The sequence below is a fragment of the Astatotilapia calliptera genome, chromosome 18 (assembly GCF_964374335.1).
Source record: "Astatotilapia calliptera chromosome 18, fAstCal68.1, whole genome shotgun sequence".
Lineage (NCBI taxonomy): Eukaryota > Metazoa > Chordata > Actinopteri > Cichliformes > Cichlidae > Astatotilapia > Astatotilapia calliptera.
This window is the reverse complement of record NC_137439.1, coordinates 32,887,248-32,908,512: the sequence shown is the minus strand read 5'-3', so window position 1 is coordinate 32,908,512 and position 21,265 is coordinate 32,887,248. Positions and strand designations below refer to the sequence as shown.

The 21,265-nt window shown below is 42.5% G+C and overlaps 2 protein-coding genes across 2 annotated transcripts in view; both read left to right on the top strand.

The window, feature by feature from the left end:
• Positions 1-21,265, top strand: part of brinp2 (bone morphogenetic protein/retinoic acid inducible neural-specific 2) — a 298,504-nt gene that overhangs the window by 76,310 nt on the left and 200,929 nt on the right. The gene's annotated exons all lie outside the window — the stretch shown is intronic.
• On the top strand, positions 1,131-5,278 carry LOC145421967 (uncharacterized). Its single transcript, XM_080293012.1, has 2 exons — positions 1,131-2,124; positions 4,966-5,278. The coding sequence occupies exon 1, from the start codon at positions 1,143-1,145 to the stop codon at positions 1,932-1,934; it is 792 nt and encodes a 263-aa protein (XP_080149138.1). The 5' UTR covers positions 1,131-1,142; the 3' UTR covers positions 1,935-2,124; positions 4,966-5,278.

Here is a 21,265-nt window from a genome sequence, read left to right as displayed (position 1 = left end):
AGCATGAGCTGGTTGGGAATAAACAATTTAACCTTGATACTGCACTTCTTGTAAGGCTGGGCACATTTTCACACTTTCTTGGTTAATACGTGATTTTACTTTTGACCTATGGTATTTCGCTCAGTCTGCTTAGCGTAAAAGCATAAAAAAATCAGTTGAACTCTGGTGTTCAGTTGACATGCTCAAGAAAAGATGGGTTTCTTCCACTTCCATTTGGATAATGAGATATTGATAATAATATTGACAATTTTGAAAACTGCTGCTGATGTCAACCTCTGTCTACTGGGAGAGCTTTTCTAAGTAAACTGTATAAACAATGGATTTATCTGGATATAGCAGCATATCAAGACATGTGCGCTGTCTATTTTTGTGCTGCCATACAGTCGTTATCCAATGATAATAAAAACAAAGAAAATGAAAAATGCAGTCAGTCAGAGCTTAATAAGCAGGATCAACAGATAGATACATAGCTGCAAAAAATACAGAGCCAAAGACTGAATGTGCTGTGCAAATTCCAAAGTTCGTGAACAGAAATGTAAACTCCCACTCCACCTTTCTGAAATCCATATGAAAGAAAATATTTATTTGTTTAGTGCTTTTCGAAAATATGCTCCACAGAAAAAAGTCAAGGGTTACAAAAACCAATATGTAGCATACAAAACTAGAATTTCAAAGCAACAACTGAAACTGAAAGGAAGGGCACAGAAATGAAAAAGAAAACCAAAGTAAAAGAAGAACAAGTACAGAAGAAATTGGACACAAATAAGATATAGAAATACAGAAATCAGACATAATAGGGCTGTGCGATAAAATCTCATAGCCCGATATAAAACATTTCTTATCCCAATAACGACATATGTGAGAAAATAGTGCACTTTCTGTAAATTCTTGCGTAGGTGGTAGAAGAGAAAAAAATATTGCCATAAACAGTGTATTTTGCAAGACCATGAAACAAACGATAATATTGTGGCGGACCACCAGGTGGCTCCACTCACACACAAGTTGAAAGGAAGTGTGGGGGTGGAGATTTTGGCGCTGACTATATGTGAAGTTCTGTCAGTTAATAAAGTTGTTGGAGTGAGACACTGAGACCTCTCCTGTCGTTGTTACATACCTCTACATTGGTGACCCCTGTAGTGAACATGCTAAGGCTCGACGACGAAGCCAGCTCTGGCCTGGAAGCATCGGCGGCCGCCGGACCTTCACCTCCGCCGATGGCTGCGTTTGCTGTGGCGCTTAAATTGCCGGATTTTTGGCTTCACGATCCTCCTTCATGGTTCATGCACGTAGAAGCTCAGTTTGCTCTTCGTGGAGTTTCAGCCGACGACACTAAATACCACCATGTGGTGGCCTCACTTGACCCGCTGTCAACCCGCCGTGTGATGACTCTCCTCCGGGATCCCCCAGCCCAGGGCAAGTACGCCGCCCTCAAGGGGCTGCTGCTGCGGCGTTACTCCCTCTCTGATGCTGAGCGGGCCGAGAAACTCCTTTCCATCGCGGGCCTGGGCGACGGCACCGCCCTCGAGCTCATGGAGAGCATGCTGTCCTTGCTGGGCGCGGAGGACGGAGGATTTCTCTTCACCCACCTCTTTCTTCGACAGCTGCCGGCTCCAGTGCGCGCTGGCCTTGCCAACTCCCCGCTATTGGCCACGAAGGATTACCGCTCCCTTGCGGAAGAGGCGGATCGCATCCTCCTGGCTACCAGGACTTTCGGCGTCCAGACGGTTATTCAGGACCCACCAGCGTTTTCCCCCTCCCCCTCACCGATGCTCCACGGGCCCTCCGACTCGTCCACTGTGGCCGGAATCGCTGCACGGCGGCACCGTGGAAAGGGGCTTTGTTTTTATCACCAGCGTTTTGGAGCGAAGGCACGGCGCTGCCTCCCGCCTTGCAGTTTCCAGACCCAGGGAAACGGGCATGTCAGCGCTCTGTAGCAGCCGCGACCGCTGGCAACAAGGAAAGGCTGCTTTTCTTAGAGGACTCACGCTCGGGGAGGCGTTTCCTGGTGGACTCCGGCTCACAGAAGAGCCTTCTTCCCCCGGCTGGCTCGGACAGGCTAGCTGAGGGTTGCGGGCCATTGCTAACAGCGGCTAATGGCTCTCCCATCAAAACCTTCGGTGAAAGGTTGGTGACTGTTTGCTTTCACGACTGTGACTTTCAGTGGAACTTTGTTGTTGCTGCTAGCTCTGTGCCTATAATAGGCGCTGATTTTCTTTGTGCTCACGGACTGCTGGTTGATGTGGCTAACAGACGTTTAATTGATGCTGTGTCCTTTTCCTCATTACCCTGTTTGACTCGGGGTGCTCAGCCCGTGGTGCATGCTAACTCAGTAGATTCGGGTGACGTTTTTCAGTGTTTGCTTTCTGAGTTTCCCTCACTCACTGTCCCCACTTTCTCGAGCACGGTGACGAAGCATGGGGTGGAGCATTACATAACTACAGTAGGGCCCCCGGTGTTCGCGCGCGCGCGCCGCCTCGACCCCGCCAAACTGGCTGTCGCTAGGGAAGAATTTACCACCATGGAGCGTCTGGGCATCGTGCAGCGTTCGAACAGTGCCTGGGCTTCTCCGTTACACATGGTGCCTAAATCTGATGGTCGGTGGCGACCTTGTGGGGATTTCCGCCGTCTTAATAATGTCACGGAGAACGATCGTTATCCCATTCCCCACATCCAAGATTTTTCCGCCCATCTTGCGGGGACCTCGGTTTTTTCTAAGATCGATTTGGTACGGGGATATCACCAGGTTCCCGTGCGCGCGGAGGATGTCCCCAAAACCGCCGTAATTACACCTTTCGGCCTTTTCGAGTTTCTGCGCATGCCGTTTGGCCTGAAAGGTGCCGCCCAAACCTTCCAGCGGTTGATGGACTCGGTCTTGCGCGGGCTGCCCTTTGTTTTTGTATATCTTGATGATATACTGGTGGCCAGCAGCTCGAAGGAGCAGCACATGTTCCATCTGCGTCAGGTTTTTCAGCGTTTGGCGGAGCATGGACTGATTATTAATCCGTCTAAATGCCAGTTTGGGTTGCCCGTTCTCGATTTCCTTGGGCACCGTGTTTCCGCCGAGGGCGCGGTTCCGTTGCCTGACAAAGTCCGAGCTGTTTCGGAATTTCCGCGTCCCACGACTGTTAAGGCACTGCAGGAATTTTTGGGGATGGTGAATTTTTACAACCGTTTTCTCCCCAGAGCGGCACATCTGCTGAAGCCCCTTTATGGGGCGTTAAAGGGTAAAAAAGCTAATGACCCCGTTGACTGGTTTCCGGACAGCATCCAAGCGTTTTCTGATGCTAAGTCAGCGTTAGCTAATGCTGCCCTTCTGGCCCACCCATCCCCCTCAGCGCCGATTGCGTTGACCACCGATGCGTCGGACATAGCGGTGGGTGCGGTGCTGGAACAGCGAATCTCGGGTGTCTGGCAACCGCTCGCCTTTTTCAGCCGTACGCTACGTGACAGCGAACGCAATTACAGCGTTTTTGACAGGGAGCTACTGGCGCTCCACCTGGCGTCTCGTCATTTCCGGTTTTTTCTCGAGGGTCGTCACTTTACCGCATACGTGGACCACAAACCCTTGACGTTTGCCATGTCCAAGGTTTCCGATCCATGGAGTGCACGCCAGCAGCGCCAGTTGGCAGCCATTTCTGAGTTTACCACGGACATTCGGCACGTGGCTGGTAAATCCAATCATGTGGCTGACTGTTTGTCCCGTGCGCTGGTTTCTCCCGTCTTTCTCGGCATAGACTACTCCGCCATGGCTGCCGATCAGAGCGGTGACCCTGACATCCTCGCGCTTAAATCCACCCAGACGGGCCTCATACTGGAGGACAGACCCGTGCAGGACGGTGGTCCCCTCCTCGTCTGTGACGTTTCCACCGGCCGCCCTCGCCCTGTGGTTCCCGCTTCCTGGCGTCGTCAAGTTTTTGACTCGGTACATGCTCTCTCTCATCCAGGGGTCCGGGCCTCTGTTAAACTGGTCAGCTCTAAATTTGTTTGGCCAGGCCTTCGCAAATCTGTTAAGGAATGGGCGTCGGCGTGCATTCCCTGCCAGCGCGCGAAGGTTCATAAACACACCAAGGCGCCCCTGGAGCCGTTCTTCATACCCGGCAAACGTTTCGATCATGTGCATGTCGATCTGGTGGGTCCCTTGCCCCAGTCACAAGGTTTTACGCACCTTTTGACTGTTGTTGACCGGACCACCAGGTGGCCGGAGGCGGTCCCCCTGGCGTCCACTACCGCAGCAGTGGTGGCCAAGGCGTTTTTGTCGACCTGGGTCTCGCGTTTCGGCCCACCCGCGGACATTACGTCAGACAGAGGCCCCCAGTTCATTTCCGAGCTTTGGTCGGCCATGGCTGATGGACTGGGGGCTAAAGTCCACCGCACAACCGCATACAACCCGCAGGCTAATGGGATGTGTGAACGGTTCCACCGGTCGCTGAAGGCTGCCTTTCGCGCCTCCTTAAAGGATGGCAATTGGGTTGACCGCCTCCCGTGGGTTTTGCTTGGGCTGCGCTCTGCGGTTAAGGAGGATCTCGGCGCTTCCCCAGCTGAGCTAGTGTTTGGTCAGCCCCTCCGCGTGCCTGGAGAATTCTTGCCTGAAAATCCTCCTCCCTGCTTCGATCCATCGGTGCTCTCTCTCACCCCGCTTTTGCACTCGCTTCGGGTTCCTGGTCCGGTGCACCATTGCGTGCCTGACACCTTTGTTCCAAAGACTTTAGAGACTGCTAAGTTTGTTTTTGTCAGGCACGATGCCCACAGGACACCGCTGCGGCCGCTGTATGACGGCCCGTTCAGGGTTATTGAACCGGGCCAGAAACATTTTGTTTTGGATTTTGGGGGTCGAAGGGAGACTGTGTGTGTTGACAGACTTAAACCAGCACATGTTCTTCCGGACAGTGATGTAGTGCCGGCCCAGGCCCCTCGCCGTGGCCGACCTCCTGCGCTGGGGTTGACAGTCTCTGGTTTTCCCCCCAGGACTACCCCCGGACCACCAACGTTTGAGCCTCCTCCTGCCTTTCCTGCTCGCCTTCACCAGCCTCGTTCACAGGATGGACCTTCCTCTGCCTGTTCTCTCCCTCCCAGGTTCAGTCGTGCGGGTCGTTTGCTTAGACCCAGGGTCCTGGACTGAATGGAGACCTGACTGTGTGTTCAAGGGGGGGTATGTGTGGCGGACCACCAGGTGGCTCCACTCACACACAAGTTGAAAGGAAGTGTGGGGGTGGAGATTTTGGCGCTGACTATATGTGAAGTTCTGTCAGTTAATAAAGTTGTTGGAGTGAGACACTGAGACCTCTCCTGTCGTTGTTACATACCTCTACAATATGAAACGATAAATGTTTTCATATCATCATCCGATATATTTCGTCATATCACACAGCCCTAAGACATAATATAATATTTTCCATGATAAAAAGCAACAAATCAGTCAAGCAGCTGCCACAGGTTGAAACTGGTCTGTATACCAAATATTGCAAGTTTTGTGTTGATTAATGTTGACATGAAACTGCTGTATCACAATCTGGTTAACAAGAATATTCCATGAACATCTTCAAACCAAGCAAGATAATTACAAAGCTAATATAATGCTGATAATGGGGTTGCCACAGCTTGCCCAAGATTCACCTGCCTATGAATTCATGTTTTTCATGTCTGGTTCATTACATATTACATATTAAGATTTGGAGCTAACAGAAAATGTACCAGACTCACTTTTTTCTCCTAGTTTCAGACCAACTGATCTTAGGCATAAAAACAAACCTTGAATACAAAAAAACTTTCCTTAGAAATCTTTCACATCCTCTTAAGCAGACCTTCCCAAAGTGTGCCCGGGGGGGGGGGCACGGGATGAAAAGGGAGGGAAAAAACAAAACACTTGGACACTGCCAGCACGGGGTGCCTACAGAAACGCAAAGCAGGAGATAAAGCATCGCTGAATATGTTTCCAAACCAACTTCATTCTAAGCCAAAGACTAGAAAATATGGTGAAGCTTATCTTGTCTTTGGTTTCACCTGCACAAGTGCCGAGGTAGGTCTCCCTGCAGGATTGGTTTTCCCTTCGTCGGGAGCAGCGCTGGGCTGTTTAAATCACGGACAAACAGTATCCCACATTCGTGATTTTTAGTTCACAAACACTTCTTGTAATGACTAACTACTCCTGACATTTTGGAGATGTTTGTTCTTTATACAGTAAAGTTACAGTGGGATACAAATAATATCAGGCTGATCCTGCCACGATTTGTTCCTCCTGTCTAAATCACGGACTAACAGGATCCTACAGCTGTTTAGGTTTTTAAACCCATTTTGCACAGAGAGGCATTTTCTGAAAAATGTATTGACAGCAATGTTGAATATTATTACACAGGAAAAAACAACGACACGTAAAATTATCACACCGTGACGCCTCTGCCTTTGTAAATAGAGGGACAGTAACTGTATGTATGTAAGTGTGTAAAACCTGCAGATAGTCAGATCAACAGTATTTTGTCTCTATCTGCCATTCTGCTATTCATCTCATGTAAACAATAACGTGGCGCACAGCGTGACGTGAAAAAAGGCACATACCTTTGATGTTGCGTGACGAACTCTGTATTCCTCGTCCACACGTAATCGCAAAAAAGGAGTTTTAGAAAAATCTCAGTTTTCAGTGATTTGAAACGCCGTTTACATGTGGACGAAACAGCTGCGTTTTCAAAACTACCCGTATAGGTGCGGACGTAGCGTAAAAGAGTTAGTAGTTTATTTTCTTACTACCTGTAATTTATTGCAGATTACTTGTATTTGCTTAATTGTTTACTAAATGTTTGAGGTGTGAAATAAACCGCAATGGAGCAAAATATGGGCGTGTGCGGTTGAAGGATGTGTGCGTGCGTGTGCGCGGAGGCGTGAACATTTTTCTTGTAAAACAAACGGGGGCCCAGCAAAAAACGTTTGGGAACCACTGCTCTAAAGGAACAAGTTCAATAAATATGTTGATTCTAAGCAGATACAGGAATTAACTTGAAACTTTCCGTTCAGCTCGACTCACTTGAGAGAGGCGTGTTACCTCATGAACACTTAGCCTCATTGTGATAATTAGAGTTTGGCAGGAGCATACAGGTCGACGTCTGCTTAAAAGGTACTTGGTATCCTAAGTAGAGCGCTTAAAGTGCATTCTAACGCAATCAAGTGGGTTACCAGTGTGGTCATTTAAATTATCCAACAATCAGTTTCAACCAAGCTACCTGTTAATATGTTAAATCTTAGCAAAAGTTACATGTAGGCTTTATTCAGGCCTATTCTGTGATACACTCACAAAAGACAAAGTGTTGGTTACACAGTTGCATGAACACCTTTGATGATATACTGCTCCCATCATTATAATGGTACATCTGCTTTATACAACTAATCACAGTAAAGAGTAAATAACAGACGTTCCCCTTGGGTATCACCTCTTTAGCAATGCACATATTGTACAAAGAAATACACCACTTATAAAGAAGCTCATCAGAATTTCTAATAAGAGTCATATATCTTGTAGCATGTCAATGTTCATGATTATTTTATGAGGTAAGAATAGTGGATAGATGCTTAGAATTCTTGTTTAGCATTATGTGCTTGCAATTTGAACTCTCAGGAGGCTTTGTCCTACTGGAGAGGATCAGTGTAATGGACCAGGCCTTCAAACAGAATTCATTTATTCACCACTGAAGAGGAACATTTATCCATAGCACTGAGACATCCTCAAGAGTCCGACGTATTCGCTGCAATGTTTTATTAAAAATATGTATCATTTTAAGTGAAAAATATGGCTGTGTTGTCTGGCATCAGCGTGAGAGCTGGCTGATCATTTACCAATTGTCAACAAACAAAAAAAAAAAACAACAACAAAATTTATGTCTTCTTATCAGTGCACGCTTCAGGCGATGTTCAAGTTTCATTTGTTGAAGTGACAGTGTGCAGAGTCCTGTAATTGTAGTGAGTGTGTAGTGGTGTGTATGGAATGTCAGTTCAAAAGTCTGATGGCTTGTGGGTAAAAACTGTCCCTGTGTCTGGTAGTGCAGGTCTGGATGCTCCTGAACCGCCTGCCGGACTGCAGGAGTGTGAAAAGTCTTTGGCTGGGGTGGCTGGGATCAGAGAGGATCCGCTGTGTCTTCCTCATGCAGCGCTGTCTGTAGAGATCCGGCGTGGCTGGCAGTTCAGTCCCTGTGATGCGCTGTGCTGATTTCACCACCCTTTGCAGAGCTTTGCGGTCCAGAGCTGCCGTACCAAGTGGTGATGCAGCCAGTCAGAATACTTTCAATGGTGCATCGATAGACATTTGTAAGTATTCTGGGGTTCATGCCGAATCTTCTCAGGCGCCCCAGGAAGAAGAGCCGCTGTCTTGCTGCTTTTGTGATCACACCAACATGGTGTGACCAGCTCAGATCCTCGCTGATGTTGATGCCCAGGAATCTGAAGCAGCTGACTCTCTCCACCTCTGCTCCTTCGATGTGGATGGGGGTGTGGCCTCCTCTCTGTAGTCTCCTGTAATCCGCGATGAGCTCCTTGGTTTTGCTGACGTTAAGCAGCAGGTTGTTGTCGCGGCATGTTAGGCCATTGTTACAAATCGTGACTGAACAGACTGCAATCCAACTGATAAAAGTAACTCTGTAGGCTTTAGATGCCAGACTGAAAAAGCTAACATGCCAATATCATGTTCCTGCCAAGCCTGCTCTGGTTTGAATCGTGCATTTACTGTCTATGTATATATCTTATGAGGTTTCATTCTTAGTATGATTTCATGACCAAAAAGATCCACATATGAATCTAACCATGTTGGACAAAACCATGTCCATAAATGGTGTGGGCTGGATTTCACTGAAGTCAAAGATCACAGAAATACAAAATGATTTTTGGTGTAATAATAAATTATGTTACAAATAAAGCTTTGCAAGACTTGTTAGAGAGAGAAGAACTGGACTATGGCTTGGATTTTCATGTTTCTGTCATCGTTAACAAAGAACTAATGCCTGTAGTTATAATTTCTACAGTAGTTGCTGATGACTGAGGAAACACTTGACTGACATTCTCGTGTTTTCATTGACCCCATTAGACTTATGAGGATTTAAGACTGGAGAGGTTAAAATAAGCACAGTGGTTTCAGTGGAGGTTAAATACAGCACAGATGCGTGATGGGCCATTTTTATGCAGCAGTTTCTGCTTAGCAAAATCAAACGTTGCTGCTGAGGCCTGCTGAAGCAATTACAAGACCTCTTCAGGCTTTATTGAGGAGCGGCACTGCTAACTAAATGGTTTTCTATAGAATCCCAGGGGAAAAGATCATTAAGAAATAGTGCCCAATCTATCCATGATGCAGTGGGAGATATACTCTGTGTGTGTGTGTGCGTGTGTGTTTGTGGATGAGACCAAGGAGAGTGAAGCACATCTGTTACAGCTGAAGGGGCTACTTAAACACATTTCAATGAACTGTTATAAGCTTCTAATATGCTCTGGTAGTAGAGATAGGTTGCTACTGACAGTGCTTGGAAGGGTAAATAAGCCTTCAGTCATTCTTTTCCTTTCACAGTAGGTGACCAATATCTCTGTCCTTTGGAAATGAAAGATAAAAGATAGAAGGGGGCTTCGTTTGCCCCCAAAGGCAGCTATGATGCACTTTATACAGATTAAAAGGCCTTGAGATATTTATTTTATTGATTTAAGTTTTTTTTTCCTTCACAAATTCAAACAGTTGACTAATTTTAATTTGCACGATTTTAATGAGCCAAATGGAAACATGTTCCCATGTGAAATTCCTGCTCATCACTGTTAGTCCAAGGGTGTTATTTTCTTTTAAGTTTTTTTCTAATATTATCTCTGCACAACATGCAAACACTAGCTGACTGTATTATGTCTGATATGCTTGGGATTAAGTCCAAAGGACACATGCGTTAAGACACATTGCCTGCTGGAGAGATGTGACGATTTGCTTGCAATTGGCCGTGGTTAAGCAACACCACTAGAATAGTAGTTGCTAGTGAAGATCATTTTTCTGGGTCATGCATTATTGCCCTTTCATACTCGACAGAGAGAATGGTTGCCCCTGGTGACTGGCACTGGCCACACAGATTTAAAACAAATAGAACATGTCACATATACATATATTGTTTTTTTAAAAATATATACTGGAAACTGTAATATTTCCTGGTCTTACCTCTGCTATGGTTCCTGTGTGACAATAGTGGCATTGAATAATGAGGCTCCATGGGACTCAGGGGATACTGTTACATTTTTCATTTTGGTCTGGAGCAGAAAAAGTTTTAGAACCTCTGAATTATGCAGCAGATGTTACAATGTTTATTAGAAGCTCTTATATATGGAGGTTATTTGAGAGAACGAAGAGATGTATTGAGATTCCACATCAAACTTTTTTTTTACCTAATGATAAAATAACTAGGAAGAACAGAAAGAAAGCTATCTGGCTCACAGGAGCACGATGAAAAGAGCAGTTATTTGTCTGGCTACATGAAGTTAGAACAAAGCAAATAAGAAATGTCTTCACAAAATACCAGTGTAATGAAAGCAGAATGCTATGTTTACCAATGCTGACTGGCCTGGCCCCACAAGCTTAGTAAGAGTACATCAGACACTCGGTGGGCCCAAAAACTATTTGATATAGAAAAAACTGATTAAAGTGAAAGCTGGGATTTATCCCTATGTTATGACTTCAAGGCGAGGCTGGATAAAGATGGTAAGCAATATGCAATCTGTGGTTTCATGCAGCTTCGCCAGTGATATGACTGATGAACTGGAAATTTCTGAAGACGTTTGAGCATTTGTAAAACCCTCCACTGAACCCTCTCCTAAACAGACGTAAGACTAATTCTGTCTGCATATAGCAAATTTTCTTTGAGGTAGTGATACATTTACTAAATTCACAAGTCAGTCACATGGAAAAATCTCACAGGTGCTGTTATTCTGCTCTTGACATGGGATGCTTTTTTGTACCCTTGTGGTTTGTATATAAAGGTCAGACTTGATCATCTGATACAATTTTGTACCCACCTTTTAAAAAAAATCTAAATTTGATACCCTCTAATTTTTGTTATTTTTTCATTTGAACTATTGTTCCTTAACACTTTCAAATATACCTTACAAATGTGAGTCTTTTTCCGAGGAGCCTCATCTCACATCTGTGCAGACATGGATGTTCTAACCTAACATGCATGACTTTGCGTTAAGACTAAAATCTTATCTTTGTCAGATTAATAAGAATTTTTGGTAGATTCCTTCCTGAAAGAAAAGATCAAATTCATGTTTTTGTAAACTACATACATAACTAAGTTTGAAGTCCAGTAATTTGTGTGTGTAGATTTTACCTGTAGGGAAATAAACTGATATTTACAATTGCCCATTTTCTGAACGTTTGACTGTACATTCCTCTCTCAGCTTTACAAACCTTTGTATGTAACTTAATACCAATGAAATGTTGATGCTGCTGGATGAGATGGCACAGAGGCTCTTAAGAAAAGTGCAGTAGTAGTCAGTTTAGTGATTGAAAGTCACACCGGCATTAATTTGTGCTTTCCACCACTTTGATGTTAATGTCATCTCTGGGACACCTCGTTTTGTCTATGCAGTCCATAATCCTCTTGTATTTTTGCACTCTACAGAAAATCCTACCCAGCATTTAGTGGGGCGGGCATTGTTAATACAGTCTTATCAGTTAGCAGGCAGTCACGTACTGTCACTGCCAATATTCTACCGTGCACATGTCTGAATGCAACGTCTGCCTATTTACACCTTGTTTTTTCTCCTCTGGTCTTTTCTTTCTTTCGTTTTCTCGTTTTTTTGCCTGGGTAACTGAGACATTGAAAGCAACTTTCATGGGTGAATGGTAAAATAATCATTAATTAGTTTGTTTACTTAGCATGACAACAAAACTAAAACTGCACTATTGTAGACTGTTCCAGAAACCTTGATAATAGTGTATGTAAAACACACTTGTGGCACCACAGTTCTTCATTTTTTTTACTTGTGGTGCGATTTCGTGTGAACTGACATGCAATTTTACACAACGGCAGCAGCCTGATTAACACATGATTAACAGAATGAAATGAAGTATGTACTTTTAATTACTTGATAAGATCATGTGAAAAAAGTTCTGAATTGATTCCAGCATTCTCTCTTACTGCTCTTGTAATATTTAATAATATAGCACAGTCTGTTGTTATTATATGTTATTAGACTTCTTCTGACTAACTGTGATTTCATAGGTTAAGTAAAGAAACTTCTGTATGATTAAACTCTGGCCAAGTAGCTGTGTGGGAGAGCAGCGATTGAACATAAACATGACAGTTTTAGAACGAACACTCGTGGCTCTATAGTTTCCAGACAGCCTGTGGTTCTCCACCTGCCTGCTCACCACTTACTGGAGATGAATGAGCCTTGGGCGGCCATTACTTACCTTGTGAAATGGGCTTAAAAGGGATAGCATAGCCCCTGTCAGCGTGAATGTGACCAAACACCATAAAGTCAGGCTCATTTAAAAAGCGATCCATTACACGTACAAAAATGTGAACCCGTAATGTACTTTTGATCCCACAGTAAATTAAAAACAAGAAAAAGAAAAAAATCATGTATACAATGGAGCATAACATAGAGCTGCAAAGTGCAAATGAATTTTAAAGAGCGCTGATGTATGCGTTTGTCCATGTTTTTCAAACGTTGATTCATCTGACCCAAGGACAGTTTTCTACTTTGCCTCAGTCCATTTTAAATGAGTTTTGACCCAGAAAGAATTGTGCATTTTTGGATGATGCTGATATGTGGCTTCTCCTGCATGATGGAGCTTTAAACCTATATTTGTGGATGGCACAGTAAACTGTGTTCATATCTAGTGATTTTTACAAGTGTCCCTGAGGCCATGCAGTGATTTCCTATATGCTTTCAATGCACTACCACCATCTTTACCTCTGAAAAACACAATCTCGCTCTAAGATGTTTTTATGTGGCAATGATCTGTTGGCAGGTAATGTAATTAGTTGTGAAATTTTCCTCCTTTTGCTTGTTTTTAGTACTTTTCTAGCCTTTCGTTGACCTCCTAAATTATTTAGACATGTTGCTGTAATCAAATTCAAATCAAATGAGCTAATTTTCTTCAGGAAATTGTAAAATTCTATTTAGTATGCTTTCTGTGTTATGTTGTGAACATGGGATTTATGAGATCTTTTGGAATTGAAGTTTTATATCCTCAGTAGTCAAAAAAGAATTTAGATCATTTGCTAGATGAAATTGCAAACTCAAAAATATTGTAGTTGGAGTACATACGCATCTTCTTTAAATGTTTTTAAACGATCAGAAAATGTGAAAATGATTAATGATTTATTTGAACTGTTGTTTTTCTTGGCTGGAAAGATTGTACTGCAAACACCTTTAACAACGTAAAAAAAAAAATAGTTTTAACTTATGGCTAGTTTTAACTTATTTTTGACTTTCTCTAATCCACAGAGGGTCAAAAATATACATACAATATCAAATATTTACACCAGGAACAACCCAATCACCAAGACTCAATCCTGCAATCAACTGGAAACTGATGGAACATCAGTATCACTGTCCACAGTGAAGCTAGTTTTACATTGCCATCGACTTAGAGGTGCAGACCAAGAAGCCCCTGCTTCAGAATCTGCAGTTTTGAGCTTGATTGAAATTTAAAAATAAATTGGTAAAATAAAAGTTTATTTTACCAATGTAATAAATCATGTTCTGAATATGATGTTATGTACGAAATTCCATGATAATCCAACCCATAGTCATTACCAAAGCATCACATCCTGCAATTTTCCCAAACGAGTTGGCATCTCTAAATTATTCACAAGGTGTCCTTTGGCATCAGTGCCATGACATCACAGCTTTAGGCAATAATGAGACAGGTGTCTCAGAATTCATTACAGTTGGAAAACAAAAAGCCCCTTAACACAAAACACGGTGTCCTGAGTGATAATCACTTACTCCACTGCCATCCCTCAAGTTTCCTAATGTGGAGCTCTTTAAAGAAGAATCGCTAACTAAAGGTGTACAGTGCCTAGGTGTCAGTACACCTTTTGCATAATTTGGAGATCCCAGCAACATCTGACTGAATAGTAGTATTTGATGCTCTGCAAAGAGAAGAAGAAATGTAACGGTGAAATGAGAAGTAAGGGAATAATCATGTTCTTCCATTATTTTCTAAAAAGACTATACAGTAAAGCAGTTCTTGTTGGATGACTTTTCCTGAATTCCATCCTTTTGACTAAAATCAGAATTCCATTATAGCTCAACATACCGAGAGAAAGTCATGCTTCCTGGAACTATGCAGATCCTCCATAATTAGTCTCTCATTTTTATTCTAATCAGGTGTTGGGTGCATGTGTCCAGAGTCTGGTCACAGCATCACAAAGTGACTGACTTCCATAAAAATGTAGCTGAGGTTACAGAGCACTGACACAGTATGTGTTTGGAATTATAATTAGTCCACTTCTGTTTCTAAGTTAATTTTTGCGTTTGTGGATCTGGGCTATTTAGCAAGGTGGAACACCTCTATCACTCGACTCATTCTAACACCATGGTCTGCCCATTAGTACACATATGGTCTGCCTGGCAATGCCTGATAGGCTGTAAGTGCTTAAGCCAGCCAATTACCAGCCAACTGTTCTTTTAGAGCATTCCTTTGACATCAACCAAGATACCCACAGTCAGTAGTGAAAGCTATTCTAATAGTCCCATCAATTGTAACATTTGTACTGATTGTGCTAATAGCTTAATGATTTGATGATGAATAGTGCTTTGGGGTCCTTTTGTTGTGGCTGGCCTGAAAAAACATTACAACAAAAAGCACAGAAATTGCACACAAGTATCATCATTTATTGGCTGCCAGAGGAGCTTTATTCTACTGTTATGGACCGGAATAAGTGCAAATGTGTAACAGTGCGTGAGATGTGGATTTGTTTAACTGTCCAGCCCATTTGCATGGCTTTGGTTTGTCCTTGATGTCTGCTACATTATCAGAAGTGACCTATTCAGCAGTTAAATGACCAGCAGTTTGTTTATCTATGGATTTCCTTTTAAATGTAGTGCCCATGGCTGTGGCTAATTCTACTCATTACTGGTTGTTATTGTCAACTTAGTGGTATTGGCAAATAACAAAAGTGACTACACTGCTGATTAGTAAATGCTGCTGGTCAATGCTGAGGCTGCTGCTCGTCACAAATTAACGACATCCGAGTTCACATATTATTAGTGACTCCATTACTAAGGCTTTTAAACAATGTGAAGAGATTTACTTCATTAGGAATATAAGGCAGCACCAGAATGTATCAGCCCCAATAACAATCCTTCAAACTGACAGAAATTATGCCATTATCTGATAGCATTCCAACAACAAAAGCAAATAATTGCCTAAATTCATCTGTGGATGAAACACTAACCTCCTGACTCTGCAGTGATTTCATGCTGAAACAGACCAATCTGCATCCACAAAAGCTGCCATAAGCTCATAGATGGATGTGCTTGGTTTACAATGTGGCCTCTGTTTGTTCAACTACATATGTTAGGAATCAGCTTTGCCTTTCCTAATGTATGTCAGTCCAGCTATTAACACAACGACATTGTGGCTAGTTAGTGTTTACAGTCAAAGCCTTTTCATCAGTGTAATAGTTGGAATAATCATTATACCTACATTTAAACCAGTGATAATTGTATGGCTGCCACAGTAGTCTACGTGGCCAGACTGATAAGCTTTCGATGGCCCACATGGGGCCCAGCGCTTGCTCAATTACATGCCAACTGTTTGTATATGTAAAGATTTTACTCAGCTGTGGACAATTCTGCCAAGAGCTTGTTAATGCTGTTTGTGAGCTCACTGTCTCAGGCAGCACCAATTATACTTAGTGTTAGCTTGGGGTGATTCAGTAATTAACTTCTATGATAGTGCCATGTATGTCATGACATTTGAATTCTGCTGGATTATTTCTCCTCTGTAAGCTGCTGTACGTGGACACAGATTCACCCTTCAGTTACCAAGGCAGTTAGCATTCTGAAGGTACCTCAGTGAGCCAACTATGCAGCAGCTGCAACATGCCAGCCTACAGCTGGTACGGTACAGAGCTTTAATAAGGCATAAGAACAACATTTCTGCTAGGTTTCTTATGGATTTTGTATAGAGCTGAACAAAGGGTCAGACACACACACACACACACACACACACACACACACACACATGTATGTATATATATATATATATATATATATATATATATATATATATATATATATATATATATATATATATATGTGTGTGTATATATAAAAAAAGAGCAGTTTGTGTTTTGGTGTTGGTGTAATGCTAACCACGTATATACTGTAATAGTATTTTGTCTAGCACAGGAGTCATAGCAAAGCATGTTTCTAGTCATCTAATTTGCTTTCTCCTCTATTAGCTGTGATTTGCCTTTCATCTCTTTACCAGCTAACTGCACCATCATCTTCATTTTCTAGAAACATACTTTGTCTGTCTACGGCCTATTGGTGCTGATCAGATTAGCACAGCTGCCTGCTGAATATTACCTATTAAATCCACATTGTTTTGATTGTAGAAACAATTTTGTCCAAAAGTACCTTCTAAGGTTAACTGCAAGATGAATATCAATTGTCAGTACAATAAAGAAGACACTTAGAAAAACAACAGATTAGTGCAGCATATAAAATAAACTTTAACATCTGTTAGGAATAGAGTCAGGTTTATACTGCATTGTAACAAGTGTGGCTTAAAAAGCTAAAGCATGTTTTTTTGTTACCTATGGCTTCTGTTGTAAATTTGGGTATGGTAAATAAACAATGACATCATATGAAGAGTAAATATGAATATAACCCAAACCTTTTTTCTCATCCTGACCGTGAAAAGGCCATTGGCTATCAGCAGTGTTGGGAAGGTTACTTTTAAAATGTATTCCGTTACAGAATACAGAATACATGCCCCAAAATGTATTCTGTAACGTATTCCGTTACGTTACTCAATGAGAGTAACGTATTCTGAATACTTTGGATTACTTAATATATTATCATGCTTTTTACAACAACGTGATGTACTATGCTGTGTGATTTATTACTATTACTGAAGGTCCGCGACTCCGAACTGTAGTAAAGGGACCTCTGACTAATACGGCGGGGTCCCTGTCGGCTGGTAGCCGAAAAATAGCTCTACTTTGTTGTGTGGGTCAACTTTTCTTGCGAGAGACTGAGAGAGGCGTTGAAAGACTGCTCCAACGGAACTTATTGTTTTCGGAGGAAAACACGAAAACGGTGTACAGTCGAGTCTTAATAGCTTACTTACAACTGGGCTCGTCAGGCACTCTTCTTGGCTGCAGTGGTTATTATTATATTTACATGCTTCCAGCTCCCGTTTTTCCTCGACGACAACTCATACCTTTCCACTCCCCTTTTTCTCCCTCCTCGCTCTCACAGACACATAACGTGTATGGCAGTCCATTCTCCCTGCAGCACGGACTACACTGCCCATGATGCTACATTCTTTAGAGCTATGCTTGTAGCATTCTGCCTGTTAGCTTAGCACAACAACAACAACGAAAAGGCGCTCTCTCACCCAGGAAACACACAGTCGCAGAAAGAGAGAGAGAGCGTCGCCCTGTAACCATGGCAACCGTAACGCTGCCGCCTGGAACAACAGAACGTAGCTGTCAAACAAAACCCAAACAGTCCTGACCCGCGACAAAATGAAACAGGAAAGTACCGCAGTGTAATCCATTTATTTCAACAAAGTAACTGTATTCTGAATACCACCTTTTTAAACGGTAACTGTAACGGAATACAGTTACTCATATTTTGTATTCTAAATACGTAACGGCGGTACATGTATTCCGTTACTCCCCAACACTGGCTATCAGTGGCGTGTTAAAGGGTTAATGCATTATTTTCTACCAGTCAGAATCTCTCAGGTATATCATTTATGCACAGGGCTATACTGGCATAAATTACTCTTTTGTATATTTAAAAAACAACCCAAAGTACACCTATATTGCTGTAAGGTGGTCTAATTTGAGTTCCCCATCCCCCTGGTCCTTTTTAGTTACTAGAATTTGCTTTCTGCTGCTGCTGGCAAATTATCAACTGAAGCCCAACTTACTCTGTGCGGACCTATTTGGAAAGGATTAAACTAGCTTGCAACTAATAAAGGAGATGTTGCAGTATGCATATAGGGACTTTATGAGGCAGCTTGACTCAGTGGTGAGCAGCTTGTGTAATTATCAGATTCCAAAATGAAGCAGGAAAGGGAGATTTTGCATCGGGGGTGGGGGATGGGGGGCTAATGAGGATGGGATGAGAGATGGGATGGGGTGGGAGAAGGAGGATGGGTGGTAAACCTACAAAAAAGAGGGCGTGGTAGTTTCACATATAATAGAAAATAATCATACAATTCCTAGTACTAAGTGAGTACTAGGAATTCATTGATTAATGCATCCAGAAACACATCCATTGACTGTGACGAAATAAGTATCTGTAACTGTCATCTGCAGTTACACAACAAGTTGTGTAACTGCAGTGTGTGTACTGTTAAAACACACTGTGGTGTAATAAAACATACAATTAAAAACCAAGCAAAATATTCCTATAGATCATAAATGGGTATTAAAATTTGTCCTAAGAAACTGATTATCAAGCAAATTTTATGCATTAGGATGTGTTAACAGCTTTACATAATCCATTTGGTGGCATCATCAACACATTACACATTTTACAGTCCGTCAAACTGGACGTAACTGATAGAAATGAGATTGTTTCCCTTATTCTTAATACCAGTTTTGGGCAGGTAATCAGTAACTTGCAACTAATTGCGTTTTTAAGCTCCTCGTTTTTTCATTATTTGTTGAACCTTTACTTTAGTACCTGCCAACAAAGTTGCCGAAGATAAATGAAAGAGGGTTTAATGCTCCAGACTCAGAGCAACTGAAAATTGATATAAGTCTAATCCTTGCTTGGGGATCTTTGAGTTCCAGCTCAGCAACAAAAGTGTAAAATGTATGTATGTTTAATAACTTGAAAAAAATGTGTTCTGTGATTCATCCATTTCTTAAACTTGTTATCTAACTTGGGAACTCTAGGCGTCTGGAAACTATCCCAGCTGGCATTGGGAGAGAGATTCATTCTGGACAGATCGCCAAGTCATGCACAAATCCATACCAACACTGCACCAGTTAGCCCAGTGGTTCCCAAACTTTTTTTGCTAGGCCCCCCTTTGTTTTACAAGAAAAATATTCACGCCCCTCCCCCATTGCGGTGTATTTCACACCTCAAACATTTAGTAAACAATTAAGCAAATGCAATAAATTACAGGTAGTAAGAAAATAAACTACTAACTCTTTTATGCTACGTCCGCACCTACACGGGTATTTTTGAAAACGCAGCTGTTTCTATGTGTTTGGGCCTTTCGTCCACACGTAAACGACGTATTGCATCACCAAAAACTGAGATTTTTTAAAACTCCTTTTTTGCGTTTACGTGTGGACGAGGAATACAGAGTTCGTCACGCAACGTCAAAGGCATGTGCCTTTTTCCACGTCACGCTGTGCGCCACGTTATTGTTTACATGAGATGAATAGCAGAATGGCAGATAGTGGTTTGGGAAAATAAATTAGAAGTATTTAGCTGAAGTATATTTTATTTATGTTCTTTTTAACTTGTAGTTCTAAACTGGAAGATTATTGTGATATTGAAATATAAAAATAAAATTATATTCTATTATTTTTTCATTGCTCAAAATAAGTGTCACACTCGCGGAAGCTGGTATACCCGCAGAAACGGCATTTATCGAGACTTTCAACCCCAGGTAGGCCAATTATGGATCTTCGGATCCACATTATGTCAGCAGCTGTTCTCCACCGTGAACTACGTTAAAAACAAACAGCGCTCACGCCTCACATACGACAGCTTACAGTCCTGCGTAAAGATGAAAGTGACTTCGTACAGCCCCGATCTGCAGACGCTGTGCGCAGAGGTTCAGGAGCAGAAGTCCCGTTGTAAACATATCACGGCAGACCCGACGATGTTTCCATCAAAATGCTTTTCAGCATCTCTTCATTGACAACTTTTCACACACGGCTGCTGTACGCATACAGCCGGCTGTAGCTTTTCAGCTCACAGCCCGACACGTACCAACAACAACACAACATCAGAGAGAGCACAGACGTTAAGGCGGCGAGGCGTGATTGTGGCGCCGCTCAGGTGTGTCTGACTCCCCTGCAGCGGCACTGCAGACCACGCCCCGCCACACACATTAACCAGGTAAAATACATATTTAGGCAGAATTTTGCAAATATCTATTCCTATTTTTATTTTCTATTTCTATTCCTATTTTAAAAGCACTATTTTTAATTTTTAGTGCTTTTTTTCCAATTATTTTTTAAAAGTCAGGTCAAGGCTCCAAAAGCACAAAGGTTGTATAAGGGTGGCGGCTCACAACAGTTTTTGTTTGCTACATGGATCATTTTAGTTCAGCTGGGTGTCTTTCCTTTTGTTATATTTCTTTAAGAGTTCAAAATGTGTTAATTACATAAATAAAATGTAATTTTCTCTGTAGCACTTCAGGGATTTCACACCTTAGTTGTTCACACAAAGCATGAAGGTAAAAAACAATATATGCAGTGTTATCTTCATTTTAGATGTCAAAAAGTATTTGCGGCTCCCAGTGTTTTCGTTTGTGTGGAAACCGGGTCCAAATGGCTCTTTGAGTGTGAAAGGTTGCTGACCCCTGGCTTGGAAGGAAGTTGGTTTGGAAACGTATTCAGCGATGCTTCATCTCCTGCTTTGCGTTTGTGCGGGAGCCCCGTCAAAAACCTGTCTATTATGCTAGCAGTATCCAAGCGTTCTTTTTTTCTTCTTCTTCTTTTCATACCGCGCGCCCCCCCCCCCCCCCCCCCCCCCCCCCCCCCGCAATGGCTCTGCGCCCCACACTTTGGGAAGCTCTGAGTTAGCCTAACATGCATGCTCTGGACCTTGCAGTTAAAACACAAACGCATTCCTTTTGTATTATTTCACTAAAGTATCATTTGTTTTTCATCTCAAGCACCACAGTTGAAAGTATATGCTAATCTATGTTTAAAATAAGCATGACCTCCACTTGTAAGTATTAGTCATAGCCTACTTCTAAACACATTTTCATTGCCACAAAGAGATTTGCCAACTGCCGAGCATTCTGTTTTATTGTTCTCATAATTACTTAAATACAGGCAATGTGCAATGCTAATTCCTGCATCTAAGAAGGTGA

What these genes read in the sequence shown, in the direction of transcription:
- LOC145421967 (XM_080293012.1), top strand. Translation starts at nt 1,143, where the DNA reads ATGCTAAGGCTCGACGACGAAGCCAGCTCTGGCCTGGAAGCATCGGCG.